The sequence below is a fragment of the Orbicella franksi genome, chromosome 15 (genome assembly GCF_964199315.1).
Source record: "Orbicella franksi chromosome 15, jaOrbFran1.1, whole genome shotgun sequence".
Taxonomy (NCBI): Eukaryota; Metazoa; Cnidaria; class Anthozoa; order Scleractinia; family Merulinidae; genus Orbicella; species Orbicella franksi.
Window position 1 is genome coordinate 13,784,320 of NC_138159.1, and position 21,488 is coordinate 13,805,807.

The 21,488-nt window shown below is 39.6% G+C and overlaps 2 protein-coding genes across 2 annotated transcripts in view; both read left to right on the top strand.

Annotated features, from left to right (window-relative positions):
- LOC145470029 (uncharacterized) overlaps positions 1–21,488 on the top strand; it is a 399,370-nt gene that overhangs the window by 23,607 nt on the left and 354,275 nt on the right. The gene's annotated exons all lie outside the window — the stretch shown is intronic.
- LOC145470021 (uncharacterized) lies at positions 277–16,491 on the top strand. Its single transcript, XM_081453855.1, has 4 exons — positions 277–552; positions 2,902–2,994; positions 4,180–4,245; positions 14,060–16,491. The coding sequence occupies exons 1-4, from the start codon at positions 478–480 to the stop codon at positions 14,204–14,206; spliced, it is 381 nt and encodes a 126-aa protein (XP_081309981.1). The 5' UTR covers positions 277–477; the 3' UTR covers positions 14,207–16,491.

Genomic DNA, 21,488 nt, shown 5'->3' on the forward strand with positions numbered 1-21,488 from the left:
TTTATTATTATTATTATTACTATTACTATTATTATTATTCTTATTATTCTTATTCTTCTTCTTATTATTAGCAGAATTAATAAAGACATAGATTGATCCGTAAAATTCTGTGTTCCAAGGGGCTATAACTGTAAACGCCATTAAAACACTTTCTACAGGTTAACTATACAGCCACTTGTCAAAGAACATTTGTGGGAAAATGGTTTTTAAAATCGTGATGAAAACACCTTCCCTTTACAGAACGCGCCCAACAGATTTTTTTACCACCCAGATTCTGGGTGTTCACTTGAGCGGGAGGTAGAGAAGAGAGAGCCTGGGAAGAAGAGTGCGTTCCCTTGCGTCACAAAACGTCACAATACAAAAAATGTCAGGATGTTATTATGGGATGTGCAACAACTCCTTGAAACAACGGGTTGTAAAGTACGACTTGTTCTGTGATAAAAAACGAAGGAAATCTTGATTTAAAAAGGTTCTGAGATGGCATCGGATGGTTTTTTGCCAAAGAGACGCAAAGTCGAGCATTCGACCAACGGTGAACCTGTGCATGTGGAGGTAAGAACTACACTGAAAGGCTATCGTGCTCGGCTTTGTGTGTATACGATTTTTAACACGTTTAAACGAATACAATAATATTATACGCTCTTCGTTCTATTCAAAGTTGAAGTTGCTTTGGGCGCTGATATTTACGAGGAAGCTCAGACGCTTGGAGGATATTGTCCCCTCGGCAGGTCTGACCATGCATATTTCAGCGTCCAGGAACTTCAACTTCGAACAGAACTTGAGCTTGTAAGCTTAATTACAGCACGGAGCAACTACAGAATTCAGGGGCACTTTTGAAGCACTAATATGTGAGTGGCTCGGCAGCTCGACGGCTCGCCAGTTTGTCTAAATGTTTAAAGAAGGAGTGAGGTATATCTTTAATGTTGTGTTTACATTTGAGCTTTTACCAAGGTAAACAGTTACTAAGGTCAAACTACTTAACCTTGGTACAGTCGTTCAGTGTTTATACTGGCTCAAATAACTCAAGTTGATCTGTAAACACTTGACACACTGCATTATTATCAACGTCATGAAATTGAACCCGAGCGCAGTGAAACAGGAGCAGATTGGGGTGCCATCATTTTGAGGACCTCATTCCATAATATTGCGACAGAAATTCAGCAGGTTGATCATATGCAGAGTATGCATGGTTATATGCGGGGAAACGTGGATATGTTGAATATGCAGCATCCTCCCTGGTGGGTAAATACATCGACAATTATTACACAGCAAAGGATTGAAGTTTGTCCAGAGGAAGTTGTAATTAATACTGGGAATGAAAAATACAATGCTTTCTTTTACCTGACGGATTGTTCGCCATAAGAAGATCGATCCAATCTTTCTGTGTTAACTGCCATGATTGTCAAAACTGGAAAGAAACACTTTGTCGACAATCACACAATTGGCTCACCACAGGAAATGAAATATTAAGCCGCCACAAGCAGATATATCTGTCAACTTAAGAATTGGTTCATGCTTAGCACGCGTATACCAAGTAATGGATGCACGCGGGAAGTTTGGAGAGCACGAAAGAAGCGTAAGAGTTGCTCAAGGTGACAGCCGAGAGCAACACTAGCTTCTTGAGTGCTCACCAAACTTCCCAAGTACATCCATAACTTGATATACGCACAGCTAAAAGCATGAATCAATTCTTTTATAACATGGTGCCAACAACTTGGGCGCTAAAACATGTTTCATTTGTGATTGACTACAAACTTCTCACAATGCATGGTGAAGAAAAACAAAGGTCATTGGGATCTTAACACGCCACAATCAGTTGAGCAACAGTTGAGCAAAAACACTTAACCTGGTTTTTAAAATTGTCACTGAATAATTCACTTCTTCAAATAATTATAATGAAGATGTAGGCAGACCAAGTCAAAAATACTCAATAAAAATGTAGACAAACAAAGTCAAAATACTCATGTTTAAGTAAACATCTTAGCTTGATAAAAGTCAAAGGCTCGAAGTACAGTTTGGATTGTTCAAAATAATCTTCACATTGCCGAAACTTAAACAAAAGGAACTTGCACTAAACTCGACGGAAATTTTGCAGCTGAAATGAAACTGCACACGTCATTTTATTGAGCATGGCCATGTGTACATAAAGATTTTTACCATGATGGCTCAAAAGGAATAAGATAGGACCAGCACGTGTGCTATGTTATAATTGACCTTGGCTACCAACTGTGACCATGCCTGATCACAGGGTAATTATGAGAACGAGTAAGCAGCGGCTTGTGGGCTCGTCAGTTGGTTTCAGTGTTTAAAGAATGAGTAAGTTACATGTTTTAGTAGTTGGGTGGCTCTACGGCTCGCCAGTTCATTTCACTGTTTCGTGAATGAGTAAGGTATGTTTTTGAGTGGCTTGGCAGCTCTACAGCTCGCCAGTTGCATTCAGTGTTTATAGAATGATAAAAGTAAATTTCTAAGTGTTTTGTCAGCACATGGCTTGCAGTTATTGTAAGGGCTTTTAAAGGGAGGTTCAAATTTAAACCAATATGTAGAAGGTATACTTACTTGCTCTACTGCACTATTTGACTACCAAGCTCTCGAATCACTTGAGTAATAGTTGGTCTACTTGACTACCGAGCTGCTGAACCTTCAAGCTGCTTAGCCAGCTGTGTATTCTCCCATTTGACTAGGGAGCTACTGAGTCACTCATGAAAACCATTTGACTACCGAGCCACCGAGCCACTTTACATGTGTAATAATTCTTTAGAAGTGGCCCTGTATTCTGTAGTTTAGCCTACAGTGCTACACAGTGCTAAACAAAGTTTGATTCTATTACACTGTACGTGTCCTGTTTTTGGTAAGGGTAGAGTTTCTTTTTATTGAATCTTGTCACTGGGATTCTTTCAGCTTGTAAAGGAAAACAGGTTATCAGATCACAATCCAACACATTCATGTACATGTATGAACAAATCTTCCTTTGAATTTCCACGGCTGTCTCAGGTAAGGCCAGAACTTGTGTCATAGTTAGGACATGTGTAAAACATGAGTGGTGAAATAGCCAAGCCATCAAATGAAGTAATGATAAAATGGTACTGGTGGACAAAATCTTTCCAGCAGAAAAATTTTGGAAAATACCCTGCCAATAAAGTGAAGAAAAAAATACAAATATAAACAAAACATAGATGAACACTGAAGCTCAAGGGAAACATGGACGGGAGCATAATTACCACCGAAAAATTTATAGATGCCCTGAACTCATATTGCACTTCCTTCATGTAAGTAAACACAACAAAAGCAAAGGTTTCAGGGGGTGGTAGAAAGGCATATATATTTTTTTTTTCCAGCAGAGACAAGAATATTTAATTAACCTGCAATGGTGGCGAAGTCGATGTAATGCAATGGTGTGTTATTGGATCATTAAACATAACATACCCTTATGGAGTAAGAGAGTGCAAAGTCAATTTGATAAACAAGACAAGTGGTGAAAAATGAATGTCTGGGATCTTAAAAGCAACGAATAATGGACTTTGACAGCAACTACATCTTTTCCCTGTTGAGCTGTCAGATATCAAATTGATCTCTATTTCTAGTATTTTACTAACTGTGCTGTTATGTACAACACTGAAACCAAATGGCAAATTCTTTGGTAACTCTGTCTGGTTGGATATGGATTTAACAAAGTCAGAGAAGGAATCAAACCAGTCATGGACGGCGAGTAACTTTGTCCCCCCTAATGTTCTTTCAGGGCCTCTATTTCTCAGAAGGGGGGGGCCTGGGACTCCCCAAGGCAAAATCCTGGTGACGCACTGTATGTCAAAGTAGAGGAAGTTTGCACAGATTGTGGATTTTAAGGCCACAAAGCAATATTCATCCCTTTCCTGGAAAGCCTGTCAACTAGGGTTACTTAGCAATTTGCTAGTTTATTGGTTGACTTGAATTTTTAACCCTAATATATGTTGAAAAAGGCATCAAAACTTTTATTTGCATCATTACTCATGAGAATGGCCAGCCAGCTTACATGTATTTAGGATAGGAGGTTTATAGGTTTGGTGCAAAAACTAATATTTCCTGGTCGTCTTAAGTCAAATGTAAGTTGTGAGGGGCCACCGAGCTCTTCTAGAGCACAGCCCTGATAGGAGTGCTCAATATTTAATAAAATCATTGCTCCATTGACTCATTTCCTAGGAGGAGTTAAAGAAAATCTATGGTGGAAGACGACAAAGGCATGTGATAAGAAAGAGTAGTATTGAGGTAGGGTTTGTTAGCTATATACATGTACCATAATATCCATGACCTTAAGCATTATTGTCAGTGCTTTTGGATTATCACTGTTGTCCACTGCAACACTTGAAGGTGACTGGACACAGTTCTGTGTCTTCTTTATCTTATTTAAATGTATCATTGCTAAAATTCGGCAGTCACAGTAGCGCTGAGATATTGTTTGTTTGTTGGTAGAATGACTACATGTATAAGTCTCAACTAAAATTTGGCTGCAATTCCTTTTTTAAAAACTGTTCTTGTGTGATGTGAGATCAGTACTGTTTGTTAATTATTTTTTCCACTTGTTTGCTCAAAATATCAGATAATAATTTTCTTTGTTTGGGTCAGATTTCTGATTTTGACAACTTGTGTTTTAATAAACAATATTATTGTTTTTGATAGCATTTCGTAGCAAACTTGAAAACCACTTCACACTGATCAATCTAACAAAGAGGATCATGTACACTGTAATGTATAACAGGCTTGCTTCAGCGCTTTCACATCCGTTGACTCACGAAAAGAAGTAGAACTATACACCGTATTCATAAATGGCGGATAACTGTGTCAGAATCTCGACTAGAAGAAGCCATTTTTGTTGTGATCTGTGATGCGTGGCCTACCAAGCCTCGTTTTCATGTTTTCGAAACCAGGCCGTTCCGCGCGGCCGCCATTTATAAATACGGTGTATAGCATGTGTGCAAATTGTATTCAGTTATGATTTCTTATTTACCAAAGAGTACAACATGGGAGTACTGCTCAGTAGTTTTTGATTGGTACAGTAACAGTTTATCGACACCACAAACTTAGAAGTTAAACACCTTTGCAGGATAATCGGCCGTACAACAGGGTGTTGCTGTTTAAAGTTCCACTAACCCCCACATTTTTATTCCTTTAATAAAATCTACTAGCTTCCCTGATTACTTCGACAAAAAATTATCTCGATTGATAAAATCCCTGCGTTTCTACAGGCGTTTGAACATGTACATGTAATTTCTATGTTCACGACCGCGCAAAGTGGGATCTGTGTTGGGCTGCAAGTAAAGTCACTTCAGGAACTGGGCTAAAACATTCAAGAGACCTTTGACCGAGATTCGAGGGCTGGCAAAACATTTTTGGGTTATTTTTTATTCATATTTTATCAAACGTGGCCAAGATTTTTGAGCAAATGAACTGTATCATTTAGCATTACAATTTGGAGTTGGACGGCTGCGATGTACATATCTTTTTTCCATTTTGAAGTGCGAGTCGCCGCGTCGTAATTTAGGCCAGGATTAGGATCGACAATTTGCCGGTCCATTTGGGTTATAAAGAGTTATAAAGATGCCAATGAACACGAAGAGTTGATAATTTGACTTTAAAGAATGTGCAAATTTCGGAGTGTCAAAACATTTTTCGATTCAAACATTAATTTCCGCCAAAATACAAGTTAATATTCGATGCAGTTGTAGTCTACTCTTGCCTACTTCTCCAGATCAGTGATTGAAAATAGCTTTAACGTAAGAGATAAGCAGAGATGTCGGCAAAAAATATCCAAAGGTGAGGTAACTTTTCGCTTTGTTATTGTCGACCGACCATAGTATATGCAGAGTCAATTACTGTGTACGAACACGAGCTACACAAATTTGCATATTTCATACTGGTAAATCATGGAAAATTATTCAGCGAGATCTTGGAAAGAGGTTCAGTATAGTATCGCTTTAATGAGTACATATCTACTTCTGATCACTGTTATTTTGAATGAAATGCCCATTTTACCTACGTTAATAACCTGGGAGTTCTGGACTTATAAGGTTGAGTTTCGGTTGATTGACAAGCACATTCTCCTTTCTGCACAATCTTTGTCGGTAGCTTTGGAGTCAAATCTTAATTGTTAGTTTCACTTTTCTCCTACATTTATAAATGCTTGGTCCATTCTTAGTTTGTGATTTAGATATATTTCGTTCTTCAAAGACGAAGCTCAAAGAACAAAACAATTGTCTATTTGGAACAGCCATTGAGCAACACTGCTGGATTACGACCTCCGGCGTGTATTTTTATTGAAATCCACAACTACATGGCTACAGGTGTAGTTCACCAGTTCGAAGCCCCAACAGTCTTAATCGCCTCATTGTAGCACGCAGCTTTCGTGTACTATTCAGTTAGAAAAGTCTCTATTTCGAGTGCAAAAAAACGCGATGCATTTTATTTACCGTGTAATTTCCTCACCTATAGTTTCGTCTGGGACTCGGAGGATCGTTTGCGCTCAGAATAGTCAGAATGGTCAGATGGCTTCCAGCTTATCTCAAATTCGTGTCTTATGCAGTACATGTACCTTGACAATGTCAAGCTTTCCACTAGAGATAGAGAAGAATATACAGGCCATGAAAATCTCTAGGTTTTTACAGTAGCGGCGAACCCAAGGTCGAAGAAATCCTCGATGGCTCCCCGCCTTTAGCTTCGCACAGAGTAGCGCACTTCTTTGGTCTTTTTATTGTTTCTGCTTGAGTTTCATCGAGATAGAGGTACTGAATGAAGAGGAATACTCTATCCTATGCATCTTGTATTGTTACAGCCTCCAACAACATATCTTCCTTGCATTCTGCAACGATTTTGACACACACTATTGCATGTTCGCATATATTCTTCTTAGCAACAAAATATTGTTATTCCCGAAATGACATCAGAAGCCAACTCGTCCTACTCTCCGCTTTTCCTCGGTCGTGAACATGGAAAATGTCAATTTTAATATATAGATTTAGGCAAGCCTAAAAGCGGAGCTCCTGGGCTGGGTTGTTCAAAGCCCGGTTAAGATAACCAGGTTAAGCGAGAATTTTGATTTTAGTTTTGTAACTTCTTTATATTGTTTAACCCTCTGTTTTGAGTTTGAATAATCTCAAAATACACAAAATAAAACATTTGCATACAATAAATATTTATACTTCTGTGAACTTTTAATCATGGGTTAAGGTTACCGTATATACCTTCAGGGGTGTCTCGCGTCCAAGCGATGTAGCGCGTCCGGTTTAAGCTGTAGATACCTAAACCCCTATATCAAAGTAAAGCTTATAGAGTTGGCTATCAAACTATACCAAGAATTTTGAAATGGAATTAATTGCCGATTTTTTCAGGACCACTAAATGCGAGCGTCCTAATCACCTTTTGGAAGCTACAAGTCAAAGCGAATTTTGTTTTTCGCCAATTTATTTTTCCCCGGTTTACGGACAAAAAGCGCTAAAAGAGCGTGTCTGCGTTTTGCCATATTCAATTGCAGTAAACAGTTACAGAACATTTTCGAAATAGGATTTAAAAAATGTGAAGTGATCGTACAAAAATCACTCACGGAGAGAAAATATTTCGAAATAAACAGTTCGCAGACACCTTTTTGTTTATTATATGTTAATCTAGCTACTGTCCAATTTTGATGGCAATCAAACAAATTCCCTATGAGTTGTAACTCTTTAAAGTGTCTGCCGCAAGCGAAAAAATTTATTCGAGAAAACAGCGCTAAGAAAATTCTCTTGCTTCGCAAACAAACTCCGCTCACAAACGCCTTCAACTGGGTTCTCAGATCACTGAGCCAATCAGCGTTTGGAAAGTTTTTTCTCGCGGTGAAATTTACGCGTGAATCTCCAAAACACCCTTGTGTTTTGCAATACGCTCAAGGCGGAGAGATGATTTTTCTGTAGCTCGGTTTTTCTTGAAGCTGGTCTGGCAAAATGGGGAAGACGAAAAAGGATACGAACGCTAGAGTGGCTGGGCGAAGAAAACAAGCGAAAGAAAGCGCGGCGGAGCAAATGTGCATGGATAATATTCCAATGGATCTCTATGAGTTCGACGTTTTATCAGTATCGGACTCAACAAAAGAGTCACTGTAAACATCGCTGTTATCGCTGTCGAGTTCCCAAATTTTTACAGAACCTTTCTCTTTTCTCGACTCGATCTTTTTGCCCGCTTTATACGATACATGTAGCTATAGCTTCATTGGCGAGGCGAACATTCGCTTCTTCACTCATTGATGTATTTTCATTCGTTCTTCGCTTTTTCGCACTGGTAAACAGAGTTTTCCGTGGTCCATGTTTACTTATAACTTAATCGAATTACACCTAATACGAAAAATGCTTGGATCAACAATGCTGATTAACTGAGTAGCCAAGCAATTCGTGGTATCCATATAGGTAATATTCCCGCGAAAGTAGTCTCGGTTGATTGCATACACGTTATGGGGCTGTCAATAAAGAGGGAACTTTTACTTCCGGCCACAACGTAAAACCTCCATTTCGCCGCCAGTATTAATTTTTTTGAATTCTGCTTTCAGAAATTAGAGATTACATTTCGACCATTACTTTGACCCAAAAATCCAAATTTGAAGAAAATTGCCGATCTGAAGGTATACTGTAACCTTAATTAAAAGTACTGCCCAGCTTAGTGGCAGCTCTGTTGGTGTATGCGCAGTGTCTCATGGGGAAAGCGCTTGTCCTGCAGCCCTTATGAGAGCCTGCTTGCAGGCTTAAGGTTATGTGGAATACAGTAAAACCCCTTAACTAAGAACCTGATTTTAAGAACCTGTTAGGCTAAAATTGCCAGTTAAGCCCCCCCCCCCCCCCCCTATGTAAGAACCTGTTTAGGCTAAAAGTTAAACAGGTAGCCTAAAAGTTGAAACAGGTTCTTATTTTCGAAAATCTATGAGATGATTCTGTACACTTGGACAAATAAGATAAGTCAACGTTCAGAATCCTCTTTGGAGACAGAGGTGCCTTATCACTCCAACTGCAATGTAGGACTTCAAAATTCTTGAGGTCAATACTTTAAAGAATTCTTCTTTTAATGATCATTTTTGCATAACTTCTAATTTGGTATCCAGAAAATAAGAACCTACATGTAAATTACCCACTCCATAAACTATAAGGAATCTGGGTACGTAATTAATCATAGGGGGCCTATGGGATCATTTGGTTAGACGCGCTAAATTTTAAAATGGCGGTAGAGAAAACCAGCTGTTCGAAACAAGTTGTTTTATGCAAGGAAGACACACCTGGAGCAAAGCTGTCTTGAGAAAACCCCCAGGAGTGCACCGTGCGTCAGCTAATATGTTGGTTATTGTGCCTTAGAACGAAAGCAAGCGGAAAGAAAGTCGGTCTCATTAAAAGGTTTGCGCGACTATACAATCCAATCTTTAATTTGTACCTCGCTACATTTGTTTTATGAACCTGTTCAAGGCATCGTTCATTTCGTTAATTGTTCTCGGCTTTAGGTTGAAAGACTATTTCAAAAATTATATAAACCCCTGATAAACACGCCGCCACATTCGAGGTGAAAACGTGAAGCGGAGATTATTTCTTACTTGAAATGAAGCAGTGGAGTTAGAAAAAAATACACGGGGCCAATCAGCGAACTCTCTCTGGCATGAGAATGAAAACCAACGGATCACAGTCTCAAAGTGTTACAGATGTGCTGTACTTAAGGATTCAACATCACAGACAAAAGCATTCCTAGAACTATTAGGGTTCAAAGAGTTTCCACCAACCAAAGAAATGATGGAGAGGTTAGCCCAGGAACCAGAAATAATTCAAGAATATTTGGCTTCTATGAATGAAAATGGTCGCAAAGGTATCAAAGTGGAGACATTGGGACTAATTGTTAATGTCAACCATGTTTTTTTTTTGGCAGCTACTCCAGATGGGATGATTAATGATCCCCTATATAATCCATCAGAAGGCATGTTAAAGCCGATGTTAAGGCTTTTGAAAAACAACTGTCAACTACAGATTTTTTTTCCAAATTTCAGGTACCTACGAAATAAGTGGAGGAAGATAATTTGTGGTTGCTGCAATTACAATAAAAATGTTAGAAGCTATGCCTGAAAGAGAGAGACTGGATTTGGTCTGTCTGGACAGGATATGCCAATTTTTAATTCGTTCCATGCATCTTTCAACGTGAACCTACTTAAGCTAGCAACTTTTTTGTTTTTCCCTGCTTCTCTTGAAAACTGCTTTTTCCTTTTAAAGGAGTAGGTCACTCCAAAAACCGTGTATTTTTTTCCATCACCAATAAAAAGTTCACATTGAGTTGAGTTACTCACCGTTGTTTTAGCTTCTGAAGTGGATGCGATCCCAATGAAAAAGAAGTGAAAAGTTCGACACCGGGAGCCGCCATTTTGAAAGGATCTTGAAGACCAGGCCGCATATCCGTAACGTCATTCCGTCCGAATTGGCGCCGCAAAGCACAAGAGGTAAAGGCACGTATTGCAAGCGAACGGCGCATCGCACGGAACGAAAAGAGGTAGCTATCAGTTATACTTTTAATTTTTAAAAATATTTTTGCCCGGCTGAACTGTCGTTGACTTGACTGGGTAAATATTATTTCTGCGCAAGAAATTGAAGCTCCTCGCTGGACTGCAGGGCTCGAATTTCAAGAAAAAACCTTGGGGCCAGTTGGCCCGTAAGTTTTCAGGTTTAGTCGCCAGCACAAGTATTTTAGTCGCCAAAAATTTTCGACCCTTCAGGCAATACATTTTCACGAAAAAAACGCTAAAACGGCGTGAATCACGGGTCAGTTTCATGTATAATCAGTTCGCCGCTTTTTTTGCTATAATAACAGGGAAAATGGCTGAATTAAATTCTTTTCTTCATTTACCAGTCTTACCAGTATTTCTAAAAAAAGCTTCCATGTTGCAAGCTTTTAATTCATTATATTTCGTTATTTCGTAGACTGGCGCTAGGGTTTTCGTGTTTTCGTGTTCATTGATGCATAGCGACTGCATGCGTTTTTTGGAAGTGATTTATTAAATTTCTTAGGGTACCGTGGGAACTTCAAATGCCCTGCAGATTTCTTTAAAATTACAAGTCAGACTAACCCCGTACGGTTTTCTTTTATCGAAAAAGTATTTTTTCGCTTTATAAATCTCTTGTGTGGGCGAAAATCAGAGCGTCTTTAATAATCGGCCTTGACAGCCAGGGATGAGGTAAACTACTTACGAATTTTTAAATGCTGTCTAATTTGATTTGGAATACATCGGAAGAAGTAGTTGACTATACATCAGTCCTATTTACATATCGACGATTACCGATAACAAGTCCTGCTATAGCGAAATCCGATATCCGCATGTAAATAATATTTTGTATGAAATGTGTTACAATTTGTTTTCAATTTTATTAACACGATTCATCATTAATTAAGGACAGTTTTTTTGCATTCACATCATTTTTAGGAATTATAGTTGCTAATGAAAGCAAATATACGGTAAAAAGTGAAGCTTTAATTTTCCTGCATGCTTTGTCAAGTAACGAGGCGAGTAAACAGGACACATACGATACGGATAAACACACTAGCAGAGTGCGGAATTTTCCTTCATCAGCTAATCTTTACGCATGTAAAAGTTGCATATACTTTTTTCTTCTATCCAAAATATATTACATATGCTTAGCTCTCCAACAGTACAAATTACAATTCTCACAAAGAATCTCATGTAATGATAAGGAATGTCGTCAATTTTACATTTCTCACGTCAAAGACGTCGATTTCACTTCGCATCTTACATGTAAAAGTCACTGCGTATTTCACAAGAGTCCACGAAGTCCATAAGTGTAAAGAAACCTGGCAAAAACGTATGAGCACGGGCAAAAAGTATCCAAATTTTATAAGTAAAAACACAGACTTGTGAGGTGGAAAGCGTTCGCCCGATGTAAACACACCATTGAAAACTCGTCAGTTTCTGTGATACCAGAACTCCCTCCGCATTGAACCGCCAGTAAAATAAACATGGAGACAAATCAGATCAAAAGCATTATACTGGGGATTTATTTAAGCCACCAGTTCAATTCTGAGAGCAATTTAAAGTTAAAAATGAACCTCCTCTTCCACTAACTGTGTCCATTGCAATTGCACTGCAAAATGTACCTTCCATCTTGGTGACCTACTCCGGCTGTTCTCGGCAACAAACACATTGTCTTTGCGTCGGCATGGTTGCACATCTCTGACAAGTACACCACAGAGCATTTTCCAATCGATCATTCCATTCAACTTGATTATTATCATCCGCGGAATCACTAGCACGTTCTGGCTTCAAGCGCAGCCATACTAAAGCTTAAAAAAGCAAACACATTCTCGGACGGAATGACGTCACGGATATGTGGCCTGGCCTTCAAGATCCTTTCAAAATGGCGGCTCCCGGTGTCGAACTTTTCACTTCTTTTTCATTGGGATCGCATCCACTTCAGAAGCTAAAACAACGGTGAGTAACTCAACTCAATGTGCACTTTTTATTGTTGATGGAAAAAAATACACGGTTTTTGGAGTGACCTACTCCTTTAAAAGAGCTGGAATTGTAAGAGTTGCACCAATGGCTGCAAGTTCATCTTGGATAAGAAAACCCTTATCTGCCATAACTTCATCACCACGCTCTAACTGATTTCCTTGTCTGTGATGCTGCCAGGATAAAGCTCACGGGCAAATCCAATGATACTGCTTGGAGTGATTCCGACAAGGCCTTTCATGGTTGGCCTTGACTTGTAGAACGGGTAACAGGAAGGCTGATTATCCAGAGCTGTTGGCCTTTCCATCTGCACCTCTGCCCAGTCAATAATTAAAACTGTTTTGGGGTAAAATTCTTTGAAAAGTGTTGGCATCTGTATGTTCTTGTAGTACATCCCTTGGTGGAACAACAATCAGCTCCTGTAATTCAAGTCGTAGAAGCTGAATCCATGTTCGAAAAGAAAAAAGCTATTATGATGGACTGTCGACTCTGCATTTCTGAACCTGAGAGCCAAATCCTTTTCAAACAGACCAAATCATAGTCGCATTGGCACAAGAATAAATTCCTGAAATGTTGGTCTTACTGGCTGCAAAAGGGCTGGGTAATCAAAATGTTTCATCTCATAGCTACCATAGCGAATATTTTGAGCTGAATTCTTTACCAAATCATAACAAAGCATTAACGTTTTAAAGTTGGGAAATCCTGTGTAAAAAGCAACATCTGAGTCCTTTTGATTAAACCGTTCAATGTCAAATCTAGGGTTAAACAATTCTGTTTGTATGCCAAACTCCACCTTTGCATGCTCTTGAAACTCGGTTGGTGTAGTTCCCTCCTTTTCTTGTACTTCCTCAGTCAAAAATGTTGCGATACCTTGCTCGTATGTGGCCAGCTTATCGTCAGTCTGCGATAGCTCGCTTCCCGGTGATTCATTCCGGTCAAGAGAGTTTACAGCGTTATCATCTGTAGAACTTAGTACTGTAGATGGTTTCAGTCCAGATTTAGCAGGCACTGATCACGTCTTCGACAGAAAGACGCTTCAAAACAGGTCGATTTGGCACAGCCTTTGACCACGGAAAAATCGACGTTGAATCATGCCTACTTCTCTTAGTTCCACCTTCAAAGTGATCTGCACAAATGCGAGTGTTGTCAAAATTCAGGTTCAGCGTTGTATTACGAATTAAGATCTTGTATTGTCTTCTTGTCCTCCTTTCTTTGGGAATTCGATAATACTTGAGTTCAGGATTGTTCTGAAAATTATCAGTGCAGACGGGTACACAGCAATTCACAGGTTTTGGCATGTTTAGGTGGACACAAGACAAATTAATCACTCAACACTTCCTTACAGACGCCATTTTTTCTTCCACTGCGTCTATTCAAACGATCCCATTCGCCCCTTTGAATCAATTTCTTACCCAGATTGCTCTTAGTTTATGGAGTGGGTAATACCCTAAACTTGTGCTGAGTATCATTTATATAAGAACCTATGTAAGCTAACGTGGAAAAATCCAGGTTCTTACATGTAGTTGCAGGGTTTTATTGTATTTTCATTTGCTGATGTCTGATTTTTTTCACCAGGATTCAGAGGAAAGTGAAGAGGAAGAAGGGCTAACTGAGGAAGAACTAAAGCAAACAGAGGGGTATAAGTCATTGGTGAATTGCATAAGAATCATTGCCCAAAAGCAGTCAGTTCAAAAGTCAGGGATACATGTACCTTCATCCTGAGAGAATAGCCTTTTAAGATGTACAGGTACACCACATCGAGTTTCAATTCAGTGGCTTCAATTTTTACAAGACTTTGTACAGTTGGTGTTATGTGACTGTGAAAATCACAACCTATAAGGAATAGCATGATACACATTTACAGGCTGTATATGGTAATGTGTAAATAAATTATGATTTATCACGTCCGTAAAAATTTCATCTTTTGTCGCGAGGCGACCATTTCCGGTCCGGGGATCATTTAAGGGACAGTCTGGGGATCATTTCCGGTCCTGGGATCATTTGCAGCACAATCTGGGGATCGTTTGCAGTCAAGGGATCATTTGCGGACCGAAATCATTTGCGGGCGCCTGCAGAGCACTGCTGGTCAGTGTTTTTCCTCACTGAATTTGCATTGGTTTTGAGTTTTGTTTAATTAATTGGTGCTCAGTTCGTTCAGGAAACACAAGAAATGAAAATAATCATTACATCTTGATTAAGGAAGAATTAGTGATACAAGTGGAGAACATTTCATAGCGATGTAAACGTCTGTGTAGAAAGAGGCTGAAAAGTGTAAAATTTATGCTTACATCGTATCGCGAAGTAAAATCTGAGCTTTTGGTACGATGGCCGTTTTTCGTGAATTTCTGGTGTTACGTTGGATATTTCAAAAAACTTATTTGATTTCCTTGTTTCTTACCTAGGTCCTCAAACTGGCAAAGTATGAGCGTAATCGATTTTTTTCGACCGTGGCCTGTCCTTGATATTTAGTGGCAATTACTCTTAATTTGTTTCGTGCTCAAGTTGCTTCGCTCTCCGTGAATAATTTTTCCGTCGCTTCAGTTGGGTATCTAAGAGCAATTGCATGGTTAATTTCATTTCGGGAACGTTTCCGTTTGCGTGTAGTAAAACAATACACTAGGCTATCTTTTGCAAGGAAAGGCAGAAAGAGAGATTTGCTAATGCAGATTTGTTGTGCTTATCATGAATCTGAATTTTGTAACTGGTTTGAACCCAGGAGTATCAGTAGTTCGCGAGTCTTGGTTTGCTAACATGACGAGGTTACCAAGCCGATTTTAACGGTCGTTGTGTCGTGGATGAAACGGACGCGGCTTTCTACCATCGTTTTATCGTTTCACTGGAGACACGAAGAGCCGCCTGGCGTCGCTCGCAGGGCTGCGATTGTGTGGCTAGAGAATTGAAATGAGAGCTCAACCTTTGCCCTTGAATTCTGCGGTGGATTTGTGGCCTTGGGTATATTTTAGCCCGGGATTTTTGACTTCGTTCGGCAGGCTGTCCCGACTGAGGTGTTTCGCCTTGTCCTCTCTTTATGAAGGGAAAACCAGAATTCAAAAAAGTCGCTTAAATCAAGTTAAATCGGCAAAATAACCACGCCAGGAGCAAACAACACACGTATGGAATAAGGTAAGCCATTTTTATTGGGAATTTTCACTTTTAACTACCTCTATGGATATCTTGTAGGAAATCCCATATAAACCCTTATAATTCGATGCCATATCGCGTTGCTTGTGTGGATCATAGAGAGCTTGGGCTGCCCGTAGAGAAATTTCAACATTTCAGCTCTCAGAGGTAGAAATCGTCGCTTACTAGCCGCTCTAATGTAAAAGGAAAGATCAGGGGTGGAATTAAAGGATTTTTCGGCTCGATAAAGGCGAGTATTATGGACAAAATATTGTTAAAGTTTCGTTTACTGTCGACCTTGCTTGTTCTTCAAAAAGTTGTTTATCTCATTCGGCAGAATTAAGATAATCAATCTCCGCTTTCGCTTCTTTTCTTAGTTTATGACTTTCCTCTTTCTAGAATTTTTCCCTAGCCAAGCCTACTTTATAAGCCCATGCGAATAGAGGGTACTCTAAATTTCTAAATGACAAAATTAGACCGTAATGCCTTTTTTAGAGCTCACTGATTTTCCGCCTAAAAAATCGTCAAATTGACCACCGTCAGATCACTGGCACACAGATACTGAAATATATATATATATGTTATTACCAGCCCGGAGGTCCGTATTGGGAAAAACTGTACCAGAGTTCCCGATTATGGCCCAAGGGCACAGCTTTTCCCAATACGGACCTACCTAGACCAGCAAATAGCGTTTTTTTCCCCCGTTGCAAAACTGGTATATAGGCGGACTAATCAATCTAGGACGGGTAAATCCCGTTTATTACGCCTGAATTTGCATTGACGTTTTGGTTGGTGAAAAACAAAACAAAACAAAAAACAAAAAAACAACAACAACAAAAAACAAAAAAATACTGTTGAACAAAATTTTTTTAAATTTCTCGCCCTACCGCGGCAAAAATTGATCCTCGATTCGTCATGGAGAATTTTAACAAGCACTTTAAGGTCAGAAGCCTGAACCGCATTAGAAGTAAGTTTACCTCGCAGAGTTTTTAACGTTTGCTAGTAAGCTTGTAAGTTTATGCAACTGAAGCGTGACACGTTCGCTTGAAGACAAATGCATAAGTGGGCATCAAACTCTCTACGTCCTCTAGCTTGTGGTACTCGGGTGATTGTGTCGCACAGTTTGGGAAGATTCTCACACAAGCTGTAAGGGTTATTGATATCATTTTTATTTGGGCACAGAAAGGAAGTATACCCGTGGTAGAAGACGGTAAGAAAATTGCTTTGTTCCAGAGTAATGTTGCGTCTGACTAGGTCGGACGTATCACTTAATAGGCTTACGGAAATCGAGGTCAACTGGATTCTTGTTTTTATAGAAGTCCTCTTGGTATGTTTCTGTCCATATTTACTTGGAGGGAGATACAGTTTAAAGCTTTCCACAAATGGAGCTAATATCCCTTCTTCCCCAAGCCAGTTGTATTCTCGGAGCCATGTTTGGTTAATACATCAAGGTAGTCGGAATGTCAGAGACTTTCCACTTTTTAAAGCGGGAAGGTTTATGAAGCCAGTGTCGCTCTGAGACTGAGGTTTTGTAGGTATGCACACCAATTTTTCCTCCTGGAAGTAACTAATTTTATCTTTGTCAAAGGTGACGATGTTATCAAGATTTTGTTTATTAAAAAATTTAGGGTCAGGTGAGCAGTCATTTAGCCCATTTTCCTGGTTCCTGCTTTCAAGTCTGTTATATTAAAGAGCTACTTGGGACTGGAGTCGGTACTGGGTTATAAAAATTAAAAACACCAGCATAAGCTTACTTTATTCAAGAGAATCAATGGCTACATCGATTGACTCGGAAAGTTTTTTGGCAGCGTTGCCACGAACAACTGCCACCAGAGCGTCAATAAGGCCAAATTGAAAATCAGACGTTTTCCCTTAGCGATGAAAATTCTGCCAGGGTATCTTCAATCTTCTCCCACTCCTTTTCCAATAGTCGCACCAACACCTTCCGCCCCAGTTAGAAGATCACAAGAGGGGTCTTTAAATGCAGACCACAGCGTATCGTTTTTGTTCAAACGGGTTCGGATGACTTTTGGAGTGTAATCACTGTATGCCTTTTTAAATTTGTCAGCATCATAGCCGATTTTTTCCACTGTATTTTCCTCGGTGACCTTAACAATGGTCTGCACGCTGGAAATCTGATTGGCATTGTTTTTGAAGTCCCTAGTTAAGTCTGCTGAGTCTCGGACAACATTCAGAAGTGACGCTCTTTGAGCGATTCCACGAGTAAGTTCTTGAGTGGCTCTCTCTACCTCAGCTATTTGTTCATAGATGTCTCCCAACTCCACGCCACCGAAGATTACCTTCAAGGGGTTTGCGTTCTCGGCACTTTTTAATTTGATTATGACAGCTTTTCAACCAACTTGGCAGAAAGAATAGAAATCATTGCCGTCATTGCATTTTCAACGTCTGTTTCAAGTTTTTTTGATATCTCATCTGATTCCTGACTAAATTCTGTGCGCTTGTCTGAGATGAAGGTTACATCGGCCTTTGCAATGCCCTCATCATATTTGGCAAGACCACTAAAATACTTTGAGATGGTACGCAAGTTCTCACCCACTGAACGTATTTCTCCTAGAAGTTCTAAATATTGTAGGGTGTCTATCTTTAGTGTGAGCATCTTGTAGTGATATACTTTTGCAAATTGTCTCAAGTTGTTTGTCGTACCAGGGCTCAGCACTTCTTTCTTGATGAGTCACATTAAGGAACTGTAAAACTTGTAAATATATCCAACACGGCACATGTCGTCGGCATTACGTTCAATGCAGGTAAGTGAGGTAAACTCAATGGAAGTGACTCGCTCGCTTACCAAGACACCGCAGTGTTCATGTTGGAGTAAGCTCTTGTTTGCCAGGCTGTTTTAAAGAAATCTGACCAATGCAAAGTACTGGTGTAAGCTATTATTATCGTTGACATGGTCTTGATCTCCCGCATTTTGTTGAAAGAGAAGACTTCGTAACTCCTCAAGTGAATTGTGGCATAGACTGTTTGCCATGAAGTCAGTTATTTTGTACCAGAGTAAAGCGGACATAAGGGGAAGTACTTTTGCAACCTGGCATTTGTCGTCGTCCGTTGTACCTCCATAAGGAAAGGGGTTTTTAGATCCAGAGCACTGTTTCACGTTTGCAAAAATCTTATCCGTAGAAAAAACGTGTTGCTTGTTGTTAGCGGTTAAATCTTCCTTTGCAATTGACGGGGAACACAAAGCATGTAGCGGAATGTTGAAGACTGTGCGAGAATATATGGCTAGGATGCAGAGAAACGAATGATAATCTTTGAATGCTTTCAGCATAAACCCAAGCCCACGATCTGTGTAGTAGGATTCTAGTACCTTGCTTCTAAACAGTGAAGTCACCTTTGGTTCTAGTGGTTGGTCAAGCAGCTTTTTGACCAATGAGAATTCTATAGAATTGAAATATAAAACACCAGTGCCAGTATGATTGATCCTTGACAAATTAAATTCCAGGCAGTTTGAAGGATACCAGAAATATAAATCTGCCTTTTCTTACTGAAAGCCGAACGAAGACTTACGTTTCAGCACGAACGGGAAATCGTATCGCCATATCAAGGTATTTCGATTGAAAAAATCACGAAGTTGAGTATCAGAAATCAAAAGCGAACAACACTTGCGATTTTTACTGACGGGACGGCTGCTCTTAAGTCAACCTACCGAGGTTTTCATTACTCCTCTAAAAACATATTTCACAGTTATTATACAGTTTGAATAAAGAGGACTCCTACTCAAAACCAAAAGCAAAAACTCTCTTATGCTATTACCTTTCTTGACTTGACACTCTTAAACTTAATCCTCGCTGAACAGCTGTCTATCGACACAATGTAACAGTCACTGGTAGTATCAGAAGGTCCGAAAAAAGGCAATCATTTTCACGCTTAAAATTAAAACTAGCCGATAAGTTAGCCTCTGAAAGTGAAGTATGATCATCGCAGTAAATTTTCCAATTTAAGCAACTGGAAAGAAGAAGCCTGAAAAAAATCAGGGCTTCAACGGGATTCGAACCCGTGACCTCCGCGATACCGGTGCGATGCTCTGCCAACTGAGCTATGAAGCCACACATTGGGAGCGAGGTCAATTAATTGAGTTCATATCTTCCCGTGAGTGAAATGATGTGAAGTATATATGAAATAATTCATATTTGAACTGCGGTAGTAGATGAAAATGAAGTATGATCATCGCAGTAAATTTTCCAATTTAAGCAACTGGAAAGAAGAAGCCTGAAGAAGCCTGCCTGGGCTTCAACGGGATTCGAACCCGTGACCTCCGCGATACCGGTGCGATGCTCTGCCAACTGAGCTATGAAGCCACACATTGGGAGCGAGGTCAATTAATTGAGTTCATATCTTCCCGTGAGTGAAATGATGTGAAGTATATATGAAATAATTCATATTTGAACTGCGGTAGTAGATGAAAGTGAAGTATGATCATCGCAGTAAATTTTCCAATTTAAGCAACTGGAAAGAAGAAGCCTGAAGAAGCCTGCCTGGGCTTCAACGGGATTCGAACCCGTGACCTCCGCGATACCGGTGCGATGCTCTACCAACTGAGCTATGAAGCCACACATTGGGAGCGAGGTCAATTAATTGAGTTCATATCTTCCCGTGAGTGAAATGATGTGAAGTATATATGAAATAATTCATATTTGAACTGCGGTAGTAGATGAAAGTGAAGTATGATCATCGCAGTAAATTTTCCAATTTAAGCAACTGGAAAGAAGAAGCCTGAAGAAGCCTGCCTGGGCTTCAACGGGATTCGAACCCGTGACCTCCGCGATACCGGTGCGATGCTCTACCAACTGAGCTATGAAGCCACACATTGGGAGCGAGGTCAATTAATTGAGTTCATATCTTCCCGTGAGTGAAATGATGTGAAGTATATATGAAATAATTCATATTTGAACTGCGGTAGTAGATGAAAGTGAAGTATGATCATCGCAGTAAATTTTCCAATTTAAGCAACTGGAAAGAAGAAGCCTGAAGAAGCCTGCCTGGGCTTCAACGGGATTCGAACCCGTGACCTCCGCGATACCGGTGCGATGCTCTACCAACTGAGCTATGAAGCCACACATTGGGAGCGAGGTCAATTAATTGAGTTCATATCTTCCCGTGAGTGAAATGATGTGAAGTATATATGAAATAATTCATATTTGAACTGCGGTTCAAATATGAATTATTTCATATATACTTCACAAGTTAGCCTCTATCAAGCAAAATAATAATTGGAATTTACACACGCAAAACTCAATTGAATAGCGCTGGGGAGTGAAAACCCTTATTGACTTCAAATACAGCCGGACAAGACAATTCAAGTCCAGCTAATTAACTTCTGGTTATCAAAAATCGTTGCCACTAATATGGCGCGTTTTCAGGGTCAAAATTAAAAACTAACTTTTCCACCTTTCCTTACCTGCTAAGTAAAATGTCTGTCATTTCCTGTCTTTGAAATTAGACAGTACGCATCTCTTTTGACCTCCGAAACAATACATTCCGCGTTTCCTGAATACTAAAATCATAACATCCGGCATATTTTGACCTTTGAACAAAATTCTCTGCGTTTCCTGACTTCTCTCGAATTTTAAGTCCGGCATGTTCTGACTTTCAATGTTATTAGTTACCAAATACCGTACTACTTAGTTTAAACATTTCAACTAAACATCCCATGCCGGCACCTGACAAGCCATTTAGTTCATAATGAAATCTCGCTGCTGAGCCGACATTCTGATTTGCAAAATTTGCAAATGCGCGTTTTATGACCTCTCGATTCTACCAGGCGTCTTTTCCGCGTAGGCGTGGATCTTACAATAATACACATGACATGTGATCAGGGTTTTCAAATTGAAATAAAGTAGCAGGAGGAAATCATGAAGTAGGC

Excerpts from the sequence above, each read along its gene's own strand:
- LOC145470021 (XM_081453855.1), top strand. The coding sequence starts at position 478 with ATGGCATCGGATGGTTTTTTGCCAAAGAGACGCAAAGTCGAGCATTCG. Across the intron at positions 553-2,901 it reads GTGAACCTGTGCATGTGGAG|CTTGTAAAGGAAAACAGGTT; the intron begins GTAAGAACTACA and ends GGATTCTTTCAG. Across the intron at positions 4,246-14,059 it reads TAAGAAAGAGTAGTATTGAG|GATTCAGAGGAAAGTGAAGA; the intron begins GTAGGGTTTGTT and ends TTTTTTCACCAG.